Here is a 16,401-nt window from a genome sequence, read left to right as displayed (position 1 = left end):
AAGGACGTTCGGGTGTTATTTCTAACGTATGAGGGTAATACTTAAGTGTTTTTTCTTTCTTGGTCTTCAAAGGAGCCCTCAAAACTGACCAGACAACGTAATAAATCATTATGGGTATGTTAAAATATAATAATTTTGCTCCTAATGTGCATTATGGGCTAGTTAGTCGCCATAATGTTGCTAAATATCTCTAAAGTTATGTCAATATGACTAAAATTGAAGTTTCTATATCGGCACCCTGTATAGAAGTAGTACCGAGGCGATATGCAGTAACCGAATAACGAATTGATGAGGTATTATTATATTCATCGGCTGTCTATAACTAGAATGCCGTAAATTTTTATAACACTAAAGAGCTATTAGTACGGTCGCCAAATCTCAAAAGCCCTCTAGAAACACGATTTAATTGACTCGGCTCGGCCTTACCCACAACCGGTATCAATGTGTTCGGACAGTTCTCCTGATCACCGTACATGCGGTAGTAAAGCGGAAAAATGGTGGAGGGGATAGTAATGACGTCACAAAGATGGCGGCCGGACCTATTCTTTTTGGCGGTGTATCTCGAAAACCACTTAACCGATTTTAATCATCGAGGTGTCAAATAATAGCTTATATTCTGGAGATTATTTCTTTTTCTACAAACATTTACGTGAAACCTATAGGAAAAAAAATAATCACAAAAAACAGTTTTTTTATAAAATTATTATTTTTTATTTAGTAAAAATCTCCGTAAATATTAGCATTTCGCAAATTTTGTTTAATATAAAACATATTGCTTCATTATCAAGGAATATAATGAGCCTTAAAACATACAGATCGAGTAATAAACAATGAAGCTACACTCATTTATTTGCGCATGGGTAACGATAACTGGCTTTTACCGGTCGAAACTGTGGTGACTGTTACGATACGTATTGAATGGAATTTATAGAGTATCGGTTTTAATTACTGAAATTATAATGACAATTATAAAAACCAGACACAATAATGTTACCTTACTTCGACGTTTAGTCTCTTTTTTCGTCTTAATCATAGGTAGGTACATATTTCTTTTTACTTAAAAATTTTATACAGGGTGAACTTTTAACCACCAGTCATACTCTGCGCAGCGACTTTATAGGTCATACTGAACAACTTTTACTATTAGTAGTCCCCAAGCCGCTCCGAGGCCAGATTTAATTGACTCAGCTCGGCCTTACCCACAACCGGTATCAATGTGTTCGGGCGTTTCTCCTGATCACCGTACATGCGGTAGTAAAGCGGAAAAATGGTGGGAGGGGATAGTAATGACGTCACAAAGATGGCGTCCGGACCTATTCTTTTTGGCGGTGTATCTCGAAAACCACTTAACCGATTGTATTCATCGAGGTGTCAACTAATAGCTTATATTATGGAGATTATTTCCTTTTTAGGGTTCCGTAGTTACAAACATTTACGTGAAACCTATAGGAAAATAATAATCACAAAAAACATTTTTTTTATACATTTGGTTGGTAGGTTTGTCTTATGTTTTAAAGCAGTAAAATCTTTCAAGTCGTAACACAGTATAAATATACATTTTGTTGTCTAATCTAAAAGTATGATGTTCATTGTTTAAGACTGATTAGTGATTACTGAATTAAATAACATGCTATTTGTTATATTTGTTTTTTTTTTTAAATCAGGTATTAATTTATTCACTATGTATCACTATACAGGCAAAATGTGTATCATAGTTGGTCTGTAAGTACTTACTACTTGTGTCGAATATAGGTATAAGATGAAATTTTAACCACCAGCCATACTCTGCGCAGTGACTTTACAGGTCATACTGAACAACTTTTATTATGGGACCAATGCCGAATCACGCAAGAAAATTTGGATCTGGAATGACACCCACTGGCTGTGCCCTACCACACAAAGCGAGATGACATTCACAATGCCCATACCTCTCTTTTGGACGTAGTTTAAGGACGTACCCGGGTCCATGACGCATGCTCGCCACACCGCTGCTTAAAATAAGCTGACGCACCGTAAATTGAACTGCGTAAAAATCGCAAAAAATATTACACGGAGATCTTATGGCAGACACCGTACCGGTGACGTAAAAGACGCAACTGTTTTGCGAACAAAAAAGATTCGCGTGAAGCACGTCACTGCGATTCCGTACCGTCACCGTTTTTTAAACAGCGGTGTGGGGAGCATGCGTCAAAAACGGTACGCATACGACGCGTCACTGCGATTCCGTATCGTGACCGTTTTTTAAGCTGCGGTCTGGTCGCACCTTGTATTGTATTGTATTGTATTGTATTGTATTCGGGCGATTTTTCCGCAACTCGACGACTTGCGCCTATTTTGCGTGATATGTTGGGGGTGGGCTAGTCCTGCCAGCCCAGCTCCTCGAGGAATCCTATCAAACCTTTCATGTTGAGTAGGACCTCGGGGAGGTCTCTCGGAGATCCGAGATGTTTAGCCCTGTATGGAGTCACTCCGCTGCATTCCAGCACCACGTGAGAGGCTGTTTCTTCTGTCTCCATGCAACCTCGGCACAGGGGACTGTCTGTGACACCTGTTGTGAAAAGATGTTTGTTAAATAGTCCATGACCTGTTATGACACTGGTTACCATACTCAGTCGGACCTTCCCTAGTTGCAGGAGCGCCCTTGTGAGTTTTCCGTTGATGCCAGGCATGGCTTCTTTTGCCTGTCTGCATCCAGTCTGGTTCAGCCAGTGTTCTGTGTGTAGTTTCCCTGTACGTGCCAGCAGCATTGAGCGTACCTTGCTAAATGGTATCGGAAGAATCGGTTCCGGACCAATCGCCCCCGCATTCGATCCTTGCCTGGCAAGCTCGTCCGCAGCATCGTTACCTCGGGATCCACTGTGTCCCTTGATCCATTGTAGGGTGATCTTGTTATTATGACATACCTCCATTAGTCGTTCGTGGCATTCGTGTATAAGTTTGGATGTAACTATATGGCTATTTAGAGCCATTAAGACTGCTTTACTGTCGGAGAGTATGCGGATGGAGGATCCTACTACCTTCCTTGCAGTGATGGCAGCCGCCGCGTTTATGATGCCCATGCACTCAGCTTGGAATACCGAGTTATGGGCTCCTAGCGGAGTGGTGATCGACATGTTCAGGTCTTCTGAGAAGGTTCCAGAGCCCGATCCGCTGTCTGTTTTGGACCCATCAGTGAAGATTCTCAGCTCCCGGGGATTGAGTCCTTCATGATTGTCGTCCTCATATAACTGTATTTTGTACCTTTTATCGAAGATAGCTTGTTTGTGAATCCGGTCCGTGCCTGACCTAAGCACTGGAAATTCGTCATACACCTTTTCCAGGCATTTTGTGTGAAGAGCTCCTGTGATGTTAGACCATATCTTGAGGGTTCGCAACCTTACCGCTGAGAGACTGGCCTCTTGCTGTATGTGTAGGTGCAGCGGTGGAAGGTTTAGCATGACCTCCATGGCTGCAGTCGGGGTAGACCTCGTGCAGCCAGTGGTGGCCGCGCATGCGAGCCTTTGAAGTCTTTGTAGTTTGTCTCGTACGTTGCCTAGGTTTGTTCTTGGCCACCAAACCAGAGCACCGTAACAGAGTAAGGGGCGGATTATCGTCTTATAGAGCCAGAGGGTAATTTTCGGGTTGAGTCCCCACCTCTTACCAATCATCCTTCTGCACTGCCAGAAGACAACTCCCGCCTTGTCTATCCGTTTGTTGATGTGGTTGTTCCAATTGAGTTTATTGTCGAGAGTTAGTCCTAAGTACTTAACTTCATCGGACAGCTGTAGCTCAGTTTGGAAAAGTGTTGGTCTGGTAAAGTGGTCGCACCTTTATATGGGACAGTCAAAATTTTTTTCGCGATTTCGGAATTGGTCCCATAGTAAAAGTTGTTAAGTATGACCTATAAAGTCGCTGCGCAGAGTATGACTGGTGGTTAAAAGTTCACCCTGTATAAAATTTTTAAGTAAAAAGAAATATGTACCTACCTATGATTAAGACGAAAAAAGAGACTAAACGTCGAAGTAAGGTAACATTATTGTGTCTGGTTTTTATAATTTTAATTATAATTTCAGTAATTAAAACCGATACTCTATAAATTCCATTCAATACGTATCGTAACAGTCACCACAGTTTCGACCGGTAAAAGCCAGTTATCGTTACCCATGCGCAAATAAATGAGTGTAGCTTCATTGTTTATTACTCGATCTGTATGTTTTAAGGCTCATTATATTCCTTGATAATGAAGCAATATGTTTTATATTAAACAAAATTTGCGAAATGCTAATATTTGCGGAGATTTTTACAAAATAAAAAATAATAATTTTATAAAAAAACTGTTTTTTGTGATTATTTTTTTTCCTATAGGTTTCACGTAAATGTTTGTAGAAAAGGAAATAATCTCCATAATATAAGCTATTATTTGACACCTCGATGATTAAAATCGGTTAAGTGGTTTTCGAGATACACCGCCAAAAAGAATAGGTCCGGCCGCCATCTTTGTGACGTCATTACTATCCCCTCCACCATTTTTCCGCTTTACTACCGCATGTACGGTGATCAGGAGAACTGTCCGAACACATTGATACCGGTTGTGGGTAAGGCCGAGCTGAGTCAATTAAATCTGGCCTCGGAGCGGTTTGGCGACCGTACTATATACAGTTGTAAGCCTTGCGAACTAGGGTAACCTTGCCATAGCTTTTCAGTTGACCTTTGGTATGGAATGGGTGTTATTTTAACATAATTTCATTGATGTTTCAAGAATAGATTTTTTTGTCACAGTAAAGCAATGACATCAAAAAAAGAAATGCTGTAGAAATGTGCTCATAGTCTATAAATTAGGCAAGACGGTAGTTACCGAGTTCATTTATTTGGGAATGTAATATTAAATAATAAAAATACGGTAAAACACATAGATTAAATTAATTTGAATAAGTTTGTTTTTAATGCATTTAAAAGAAAAATAGTAGCATGTCTTGTTTAGCTTTGGCAACAAACGTCTTAAAAAAACAAAGGGACTAAGGTCTCACTCGAGCCACTTTTCTAGACACGTTTTTTGGAGGCGAGAGTGTAGTCTACTTTAATATATGTCTTTGATCATCAGCAAAGTGGTTTACGCAGTATAAAACAGATGGCGCTGTGTTGCGTGTAACGAGAATGATCGGTCGGAATTGTATGCATGGGCTTATCTTTAATTTGAAGTCATTGAAGAAGAGACTTGGACGAACTGTTAAAGGGAACATCGTTCGACGCGAGAGGTATAGTTTTAACTCACTATTATATGTAACCTAATGTAACAACTATGGATGCAATAAATGAATGAATTATGAACTTAGCGTGTCTGAGGCATTGTATGGTTTGAGTATAAAGGGGCCTACTGGGCTATAAAAGAGCCTTTGAGGCCTACTTGCAGAATAATTTTTTGAATTTTGAATTTATAACCGCGAAAATCGAAGTTCGTCAATTGCGGGCATTTTTCTCTGTCACCCTAATTACGTCTTAGTGAGAGTAAAAGAGAAAGATCCCCGCAATTTGCGAATTTCGATTTTCGCGGTAGGCCCCCTGATTAACAGTCCACCGGACGGTATCAGCCTGTTAGTTGTTCGGAACTTTTTGTTCTAACTATCTCATTATAATATTATTTTCTGTACAAACTTTACTCAGATAAATGTTGAATCACATTGTCCGTAGCTAAACTTTAATGCATTGTAGCTGCTAAACTTTTGCATTGTAACCTAACTGAGTCAAACAAACTGCAACTACATTGCAAATGCAACTTTGGTGAATTCAACGTTATTTGAAACGTTATCTGTAGAAACTTTGCAGATAAACAGTTAACTAGCTTTTGTTGAATCGCGAATGTAACTAGATGTAAAATGTAGTGTTTAACATACATAGTTATTCTTATCAGTAGTTAGATATACATCATGTACATGCAGACCAACCTTCGCCTTCCTCAAAGTTTGATACTGGCGGGCGTAAAAATGACGAATATTAGGCTTCTATCAGTTTTCTGTGAATATAGATAACTGTAATTCGAATATACATAAGGGTGAAAATCGTGTTAGTTTAAGTCAACATAATAACGAAAGATATCTAAACCTTTTTAGGAATAGAATATGCTCCAGTAGGTGGCGTCACAGCCAAAACAGGCAGGATTTTGTAGTCATTTGAAGATCATAATTCATAGAAATCATAGAATAGATAAATAGATCCGATCATCATCATCTCAGCCATAAGACGTCCACTGCTGAACATAGGCCTCCCCCTTGGACCTCCGCATGTACCGGTTGGAAGCGACCCACATCCAGCGTCTTCCGGCGACCTTAATAAGGGCGTCTGTCCATCTTGTGGGTGGACATCCTACGCTGCGCTTGCTAGTCCGTGGTCTCCACTCGAGCACTTTTCGACCCCATCGGCCATCTTCTCTACGTGCAATGTGGCCTGCCCATTGCCACTTCAGCTGCATATAGATCCGATAGTAACCGGTTACTCGAGTTTTCAATAAACGGTTGTGAAATTTTGACAAAATAATCGGTTAAAACCGATTATGTCGGTTACAATTATAACCGATTTGCGTTCCCTAGGTACCCATAGTATCAAGCTTTGCTTGGTTAGCAATAAATCTATCGCTGACATTTTACTTATGATTTTTATTTCTCATTACCTACTACACGCCAATCTTCCTTTTTCACAGAGATGAAGGCCAATCAAGTGCTAATAGAGCCATTGGTTGTTGTACGTTCGTCAGGCCCTTCGTGCCACTTTGTGCCACTAACCCAATGAAAGGGAATTAGGACGGCCCGCGGACTCGTGACTCGAATATTTATATTCGGGTCCCAGTTGTGACGAGCGTTGTGTTGAGACGAGTTGTGTGTGGGGAAGTTTGAAAGTAGCACCGGTAGCGGAGAAGATAAGGAGTGGTAGGTTAGCGTGGTATGGGCATTTAATGAGGAGGGATGAATGCCATATAGGAAAAAGAATGTTAGGAATGAATGCTGATGGACGGAGAGCGGATGGTAGACCCAAAAAACGATGGATGGATTGTGTGAAAGAGGATATGAGAAAGAAAGGAGTGAGTGCTGAGGTGACGAAAGATAGAGGAGAATGGAAGAGAAGAACATGTTGTGCCGACCCCACATAACGTGGAATAAGGGCAGGAGGAAGAGAGAGTTGTGACGAGACAATTTGGAATAAGATTTTTGTCAATAATTACGTTTGGCACAGATAAGATATTAAACATCGATACAGTAAAGTGCCAAAAATATGCGTACACGACCCTATTGCCCTAAGTTACGGTAGTGGGTACATATTTTTGGTATTTTGTCGATATAAAATACCTCTACTGTAATCTCGCCGCTGTATCTGTCAATTTCCTTGATGAAATGAGTGACGTTCGCCGCCGCATTTCTGCCTTGGGTGCATAGCCGACGTGCCCATCGTTAACGGTCTATGGCGTAGCGTAGTCATCTCTCTCTATCACTCTTTCATATTAGTGCGACAGTGACAGTTGCGTTTCGTTCGCTACGGAGCGTTAACGATTGGCACGTTGGCCACGCGCCCTGATTCTGACGTACCATCAAACAACTTGATTCCGCCACTGCGAAACCATTTCTCATTTACTAAATCATAGGCATTAAACTTATTTAAAAAGTAAAATTACTAAGACACTTACTGTGAAAACGTTCTGTAGCCTTGCCACAAGTTTGACACTGTGATATCCGCTAACCTTTGCGTAATTTACCTACTTTCTATACATCTCGCTCGCATTAATATGCGAGTACAAGCAAGATGCATAGAAAGTAAGTTACGCAGTAGCAGTACGCACACGCTAGCGAATATGTCAGTGACAGGTCATTGTCAAACTCGTGGTAAGGCTACTGGTTTTTTTAAATACTACGTCGGTGGCAAACAGGCATCGGTGCACCTGATGGTAATCAGTCTCCGTAGCCTATGTACGCCAGCAACTCCAGAGGAGTTACATGCGCGTTGCCGACCCTAACACTCCGCACCATCATTTAACTCAATCAGTTTATTCGATTGTACAATCCGTCACTCAATTTATTAAGGAAATTGACAGATACCTACAGCGCGTAATGCAGTAATGCAGTAATGCAGGTTGCCATCCGACCGCCACCTTTAGAAGTGAGAACTTCAGCACGGCTACACGTGTTGGCTTTGGACATTTACGTTATCGTCTGCGTGAACTCGATCGCATTTCCTCTCTATCGCACCAATCTATAAGTGCAAGCGAGATGGACTGCGATCGAGTTTACGCAATCGCTAACGTAAACGTCAAGTGTCAACTTGTGGTACGGCTACACAAGTGCAACGTTCCTCGCGGCGTCGCTGTCGCACGCGGGCTGCCTACTAATGACTCGGGTAATGATACTCACACACGTGCGTACATGCATTCCCACTCCGTAAAAAAGGGTTATAATTTTTGCACAACCTTGCTAAATATTACTAGATAATCTGTTTTATCATAGAATACCTAGTATCGTTTACTTTACTGAATATTACATTACGTAAATGTAACTGTACCTACTGCTATACTCTGTACACTGTGAGGTAGTTGTAGTGCAGTAGGATTCGCGTTCGTGGAACGTATACAAGTATACGTATACAAGTACTAGTGGATAGTCGTACCGTACATTCCGCGAACGCGAACATACTAGCGGCCTGATTCGCACTTTAAGATAAGACAAATATATTAGGTCTAGATACGATATAGATCAGTTGTCAGTGTCAAAAGTGACGTTTTTGTTTAAAGAAACGTCATTTTTGACAGTGACATATCCGATCCATGTCGTAACTAGACGTAATATTTTAAGGGACTTATGGTTCGAGCGCCATCTTGATAGTCACGCCTCGTAATTAATTTCTTTGTTTTTCGCTCATTGATATTGTTTAAAGTGTACGATCGGTAGTTTATTATACAGCTTAGATTGGGCGTCTGCGGACTAAACTTTTAGGGGCCATAATTTATGGTTTATTCTCCGTTAACTTCGACTTTTGGACGACATATTAACTAGTTTACAATTTACAAGGTAGTTTTCGCAATTCCGGTATCTTTTTTTATTTTTCATCCAAAATAATTATATGCTCCATATTGCATGCTCGCTATTGTAGAACAGGCAACAGGCATTACAGGGTAACTCAACGAAACAATTGAAAATTATTTCAATGTCTTGTAGGACATCTAAATAATCTGAGATACCCCATAAATAAAGCCTCATTTAAACAGTACCCCTAGTGTAAATAAATTCGATTTTGAAACGTGACGTACGGGTTTGCGTTTAGTCTCATTTTGTATTGGATTTAGAAAGAGCGCGCCAAGCGGGACGTTTTGGAAACTCAAAATCCTATACAAAATGAGACTTAACGCAAACGCGTTCGTCACGTTATGATGTCGATAAAATTTACACTAGGGGTACAGATCAAGAACTTGCATGGGATTTTCGTTACATTGCGGTATTTGATCGATCGACTGAATCATTGTACTCTGTAGCAATGTATCGAATCATCCGTCCTAAGGGGGCTTTAGGCATTTTTTGAGCGATCTAAAATGTAATAAGAACAAACTCAAAATATAGTTTAATATTTACTGTAGGCACATCTTTAATCATCTTGAGACTAAGAATTTGCATCTTTCTATTGGAGTCTCCAAGGCATCAAATATTGCTACTTGGTTTGCATGGTGTTCATAAGGCTATTTGAATGCATGTGCGATACTAATAAAATCTTATAAGACTGATGTCCTTTCAAACTGCAATTCAAAGGGTAATTTATTTCATAAAGCTACCATAGAAGGATCAATCATATGATCAGAACTAGGTTGAGGGTGGAAAGCATAGCTATATTGTTGGAGCGCCATCGAAAACTGTCCGTCTGCGTCATCACTTAAAATAATGCAAGAGCATTAACAATCAGCATCAAATATACTACTCAAAAGAAAATATAAATAATAAATAAATGAGTAAATATTGGACATTTTTACACAAATTGACTAAGCCCCAGTAAGCTCAAGAAGGCTTGTATTGTGGATACTCAGACGACGATAAATATAATATACTTAAATACATAGAAACACACCCATTACTCAGGAACAAATTCTGTGCTCGTCCCAGAAATAAATTCCCTTACCGGGATTCGAACCCAGGATTCGAAGGCCAGACAGGTCGTGCGCGGGTGCGCGCGCGGACGGGTACTCGCGGGCTTGGTTTCCGCAACTCGACGTCATACAATTGCACCTTTTTGCGGGGTGGGTTGTCGGCACTACTCTTGCTAACCCAACTCTACCAAGAAGCCTAGCAGACCTTTGATGTTGCCGACGACTTCTGGTAGAGACCCCGGCGAACCGAGGAAGGTGCAAGTGTTATTTTAAACGTCGAATCACTTATATAGTCTGTGCTATCAAAATTTGCAGAGTTAGCTTGGTCTGACTCTAATTCATTAATTAAATTCCGTTTGGTGTCCTGAATTAGTTATCGTCATTGGTTATCGGAGTTATCGTATTGCATTCGAGTGATTTATCTTATCGAAACTTAGATTCAGGATTAAAGGATGCAGATAAGCTTTTTTCCTTTTATAAGTAAAGCGCATTATGAAAAACATGTTTGGGTGATACAAACGTTACACTGAAACTTTTATATATATATATATATATGTCGGGAATCGTGGGCGTATTATATCATAGACAGTACATCAGGGGGCCTACCGCGGAATTCGCAAATGCGAGGATAATAACAGAGAAAAATGCCCGCAATTGACGAACTTCGATTATAGCCCAGAACATTCAATTGTGGATGATGAGTGGAGTGTGGATTCTTCCAATGAAATCCGATAAACGCACAGTCATTACTGGACAAGACATTACAAATCATAGCACTTAGGTACATTTCTTATCTTAAACAAGCCAGTGCGTTTGACCCAAGAACCACCACATACGTCATCTTCTCCCATTCGATCACATCTGAAGATTGATTGACAGCATAACTTCGTTTGTTCTGGATTTCAATTGTTTTGACAGCCCACTCTATGACGCGTCGGCGGCACTGCGACGAATGCCACTCAGATTCAGTAATACCCTAGTTTGCTCTATTTGTCAAGTATTGCGTGATAAAACGCCTCTTAAAGGCGATAGATGGCACACTTCAGCCGTTCTCCGACACGGGCAATCCTGACATATGTACGCGTCCCTGCGTATATGTTCTGCTTTTGTGATTTTCAAGTGGAACGTTAATCATGTTTTATTTTATGATATAGGAGGCAAACGAGGAGACGCTTATAGACACCTGCAACACCAGAGAGGTTGCAACTTGCAAACGCGTGGCCGGCCTGGAATGAGATGGGTGTATATTGTATTCGATTCTAAGGATTTCTCGAACGATCTTTTAGTTTTTTTTATGTTTGTCAAGTGATAGTTTTATTAGAGAATGGAAAAGCTTGACTTTGCACTGTTGAAGTCTTCTCCCGAGATCTTTATTATTTATTTTTAATCTTACCAATAAAGAAAATAAATAGTTTGTAAGCGGGTTTTAGTGGTCGTTTCTATTAATTGTGTACTAGCCTCTACCAAGACCAATGTGTTTATGTCCAGGTGCTGGCCTGCGATGGGATGGCGGCGGGCTGCGCGCGCGCCGCGGTCGCGCTGCTGCTGCCGCTGGCGCTCGCCGACGTTATTTTCCGGGTACCTGAAGTTATGGTAAGGAATGCGCATACGCATCTCTCCAGTAATGCCTGAGAAAAACTATTATTTCACAAGGGCCACAAAGTCATATTAGCAGGGCTAGAACTCATGGTGAGGGTACTGGTCATATTTCACCACATTTAATTTAGTTAAATACTTCCAGGTCCGACACGCAGCTAACACGAAATCAGTAGGAACGGGGCGAACGAACACAAGCCGCGCCAACGACTCCGAGGCCGAGGCCTACGAGGGCCTACTGGAGGTCCGCTATGAAGAGTACTTCGTGGAACACGAGATATCGACACCTGACGCTAGGAAGGCCGCCGTAGCGCTGGACTTGGATAAAGGTGAGTCTTTTTTTATACGACTTCGACTGCGAGGCCTTTTATTTTTTGTATAGGTAAAAGGCTGCTTTTGGGCAATAAAAGGCTAAAAAGATGATGATGTATGATGAATACAGCGTGGCAAATAATATTAAGCGCGATTCGAACTGTAACTACCTATAGAATTACATGTATTAGCAAAAGTACCTCTAGAGGGTAGAACTGGCAGATACTTCTGGTGCATTGTTCTATTTGCTAATTCGTCATGAAATTTATATTGGTCCGTCCCTCAGAAAGGGGCCGGCATTATTCCATTTTGTTTTGTCCCTGATCCAAGCATGGATGTATAGAGCCTTCTGGTTAGCCTCGATTATCTAATTATCGTTCGTTTTAAACTGTCATTTATTTTTGACTTATGTACCTATGTGTAGGAAAGGGATAAAACATAAATTAACAAATTGAGGCTTTGTAAAGTAAGATAGTTAGATAAATAATCAGTTCTTTTTAAGTTTTATGAATAAATCCCCATTTTCGGCCCCATTCGAGCTTTAAGTTACGTCAAAAATTTCCTAGAGCTATGATATGGATTGGATATGTCAGTATCGTTGAGTCGTTGTGTCGGGTGTTTCAACTCTCGTGGTCATACCTATACCTACGCTACAGCGCTAGGTGTTCGGAGACGAAGGCCCATCGAAAACCCCCAGCCAAAAGAAACTTTGACAAATACCGCCCCAGTTAAGGCATGACGCAATTACTTGGCCACTAATTGAAGATGTCGGCGCCGAATCAGACTAATGAGCCGGATTAAACCGGACCCGAGGCCGGCAGTGGGCGCATACTCATTATATCGGGTCGCGTCTACTGGGCTGTTCATTGAAGGGTTCTGCTAATTGAGACGGTTATTATTATCAGTATTAGGGCTCCTTTACACGATGGCTCAGTGTAGGCCAGTCTAAGGGACACAGTTATGCGGTGGAATGAGATAGAAATATCACTTGCTCCCTCTAACGCATAAATGCGTCCCTTGGACTGGCCTACGCTGGGCCATCGTGTAGGGGAGCCATTATCTATCGCTCTGATGCGCCCTATGCGCTATCTGATGCGGCACTAGCGTGATAACCATTATACTTAAGAGGGCGACCGTCCAGTGGCGCCCTCATTAGGGGGATTGTGTGTTCTAATAAATTTATATATACCAAAGAAGACTTGAAATAGAGGTGGATTGTCAAAGACAACTTTGTATTCACAGTTTTGTTGTCATTTTTCGACACATGATTAAAACTTTTATAACGTCATTTAACTTTGATCCTTATTCTTTCACTGATATGTGTTAAATTTGTTAAATATCAAAAAGTGGCGCCATCTAATAGATCAAAGGCCAAAGGTAGTATGATACCTTTGGGTATAGTGCTTTACGCACCCTAGCTTCCCTTTCCCTCCCCCTGATACAACCCCCCCCCCCCCCCCCCTTTAGCATGAAATATGTCCCGGTGACGGTTTATTTTCATTTTTGAGAAAAGTATTAAAGTCAGGAAAAAAGTATAAATGTAAGAAATCATCCTTAATAAAAAATTTACAAATATATAAGGTTACATTAGGGAAATTTCAAAAAATACTTTAAATTGTCTCTTAAATGCCCCATGATTGGGGCCGTTAGGTACTATGTACCTACGTACTACTTGATCATATTGCACCAACAAACAGGGAGTTCCTATGCTACAGCTCATGCACGCTCCCTATACAATTAAAGTAAGTTAATATGGCCTTGGGCTTTTAGCAATTTAATTATATTATTACACAAAGGCTCTTTTACACTGAAAAACGTGACTTACTCCTTTCTGACTCTCTGGCCGGCATGTGTTGAGAATTTAATTAAAGTACATACATACGATTACACGCATATTTACGCGCGGATAATGCACTTAATGATGCTCATGAGTTGTATGTGTGTGATAATAATATTGTAGTGTTATGGTAATGTCAGCATTAATAAAAGCGCACAGAATGGGCCAAAAGTATCTTCTACACTCTAAGTCTAGTAAGAGCTCCAAACGTCCTGCAGTGTCGTCCACTCAACTATTATTGGGCTCAAATCAAAAGCGTATTAAAAGAGAAGAATGAAACTGCCAAAAAACATTAATAGTTTGCGCGAGAGACACTTCCAAAGTGGTAAAATGTGTGTCTATTTTGCATGTCTCCTGTAACTTCTAAAATAATAGAATGATAAAACTAAAAAATATATATGATATATATACATTACCATGCAAACTTCTGCCGAAAATTGGTTTGAACAAGATTTTGTGAGTAGTTTTTTTTAATACGTCATAAATGATAAGGAACCCTTCATGGGCGAGTCCGACTCGCACTTGGCCGCTTTTTTCAAGTTCAGATTATCGAGGCTTACTGCCTCGGTGGGTCTCTAAAAACCATTTAATATTTTTGTCTTTACCTTGTAACATTGTAAGCATCGGTTTAATAAAGGGATCGGTTCAAAGTTCAAACCCATCTATTACAACATGTCATCTGTCAGCTACCGCGACTGTGTCACCGTGTCACTGTCACGTGACATGACAGGCTGCAATTAGCTTCGTTAGCGACTAATTCGCGCCATGATTGAGCTGTGTCATTACAGATTCCTTCATTAGAATCCGCATGTAACATTAAGTATTAAAAATGTCGGCACCGTAACTGATCTTCCGTGGCCAATATTACAATTTCGTATAATGATCCACTTGGAGATGTAGTGAAATAAAAGGTTTATTATTTGAAAATCTAACTTTGAATTTTTTTTCTATTACAATTTATGTGGATATCATGTTTATTTTAGGAATGCTGGCAGTTTGAAAATTTGTCGAGCGTTTTTATAGCGAACGTATTGTTGTGCAACATTACTGTTGCAGCATAGCTGAAAGAATGTCATAATCAATGTATATGCCAAAGTGGAAAAACGTTATCTCTTTTTGGACGATCACGTGGTATACTTCTTAAGAACCAATAGAATTACCTAGTAAATTAAGTAATTCTATTGGTTCGATCAGCGCAGCCCCAGTGGACAATATTCTATTCGTTTTTAACAAAGACATCCCTCGCTACGCATTCTCGCATATCTCTGGAAACGCAGCCTAAGGGTCGAAAAATAAAATGAATCCCACTACGCTCTCAATAGCCTAAATTTATTAGTAACAGGGATTTGTTAATGTGCGTTGTGTTGTGTGGTTTTGCATGCTCCATCTAGCCATTAAATAGTCTATGTCTATCGCTTTCGACCAAAAAAGTTGTGATTCTATAAGACTTGTAATGAACATAGGACCTTATGGTTCTGGTTCGTGTCGAGTGTGTTATTAGGGGAAATAATATGCACTTGCAGTTAATAAGCGGCTATGATATGTGTGAGATAATCATTGTATCCGGCGTCACCTTCAAGTTGACAAATAAGTTTGTTTTTGCTTTGTTTTATACAAATTTGTTAGAGCGGAGCCCAACTGGGGAAGGACCTCCACCTTACAGAAAACCGCAGCCAAATAACACTAGACCCTACTCATAGTGTTGTGTTCCTGCCGGTGAGTAAGGTTGCCAGAGAGCTCAACGAGGGGGAAATGCTAGGGTCGGCAACGCGCATGTGACTCCTCTCCTCTTGGATATAGGCTACGGAGACTGCTTACCATCAGGCGGGCCGTATGCTTGTTTGCCATCGGCGTAGTATAAAAAAAAAACAAAGGAAATATAAGTAAGGATGATTCCGAAAGAAAAAACGCTAAAAAGTAGCGGATAACTCGGGGACTCTATTACAAAGGAATATGAGTAATATTTAAATGATTTTTGAGATAACCCAATTTATGAATATCGGATACGTATTATATCTCTAGTATATTTTACATTATATATATTTTTACCGTGGGTCTTTATAGGATCTAACATCTATTTTATATGATCGACGTATTTTTGTTAGGTTACCTAGCTTTAGAAGAATGAATTTAGTTGTATTTTAAACTTACCTAAGTAGTTTGCTTTTACTTTTGTTCATAGAATATAAAGGATGACTCACGTTAGAACTGCCCGGGTCCGGGCCGAGGTGCCTGACACTTCGTTTTCAATAGAAATCATGCAAACCCGGCCCGGACCCGGAACTTTTTAACGTTCATTTTATTGGCCTTTGCCGTTCTCAAATTATGACCATTTTCATGGAAATTAATTGGCATCATCAGGGATGATGGCAAGAGGACACCCTGTCCTTGGTTCCTTGGAGCCTGGGACGGATGTTAGATGCTACCTGCGTAGACACACTGGCACCGTCCCACCTCCAACGGACTAATGTATAATTTTTAAGAAATAAAACCGACTTCAATGAGGGAGACCGGTGAAAGAAAGATTATTGTTGATTTTGGATTTCATAAAATGAAATTAAAAAGA

General features: G+C 40.4%; 1 protein-coding gene across 1 annotated transcript in view; it reads left to right on the top strand.

The window, feature by feature from the left end:
• The window catches only part of LOC133528319 (uncharacterized), an 88,215-nt gene that overhangs the window by 52,361 nt on the left and 19,453 nt on the right, over positions 1-16,401 (top strand). Inside the window, exons 2-3 of the mRNA XM_061865663.1 lie at positions 11,579-11,683; positions 11,832-12,015. Of these exons, the coding sequence (XP_061721647.1) occupies positions 11,597-11,683; positions 11,832-12,015 (271 nt within the window). The 5' untranslated portion in view covers positions 11,579-11,596. The remainder of the gene's footprint in view (positions 1-11,578; positions 11,684-11,831; positions 12,016-16,401) is intronic.

Source organism: Cydia pomonella, chromosome 19 (genome assembly GCF_033807575.1).
Source record: "Cydia pomonella isolate Wapato2018A chromosome 19, ilCydPomo1, whole genome shotgun sequence".
NCBI classification, from domain to species: Eukaryota; Metazoa; Arthropoda; class Insecta; order Lepidoptera; family Tortricidae; genus Cydia; species Cydia pomonella.
This window is presented reverse-complemented; position numbering and strand designations above follow the sequence as displayed.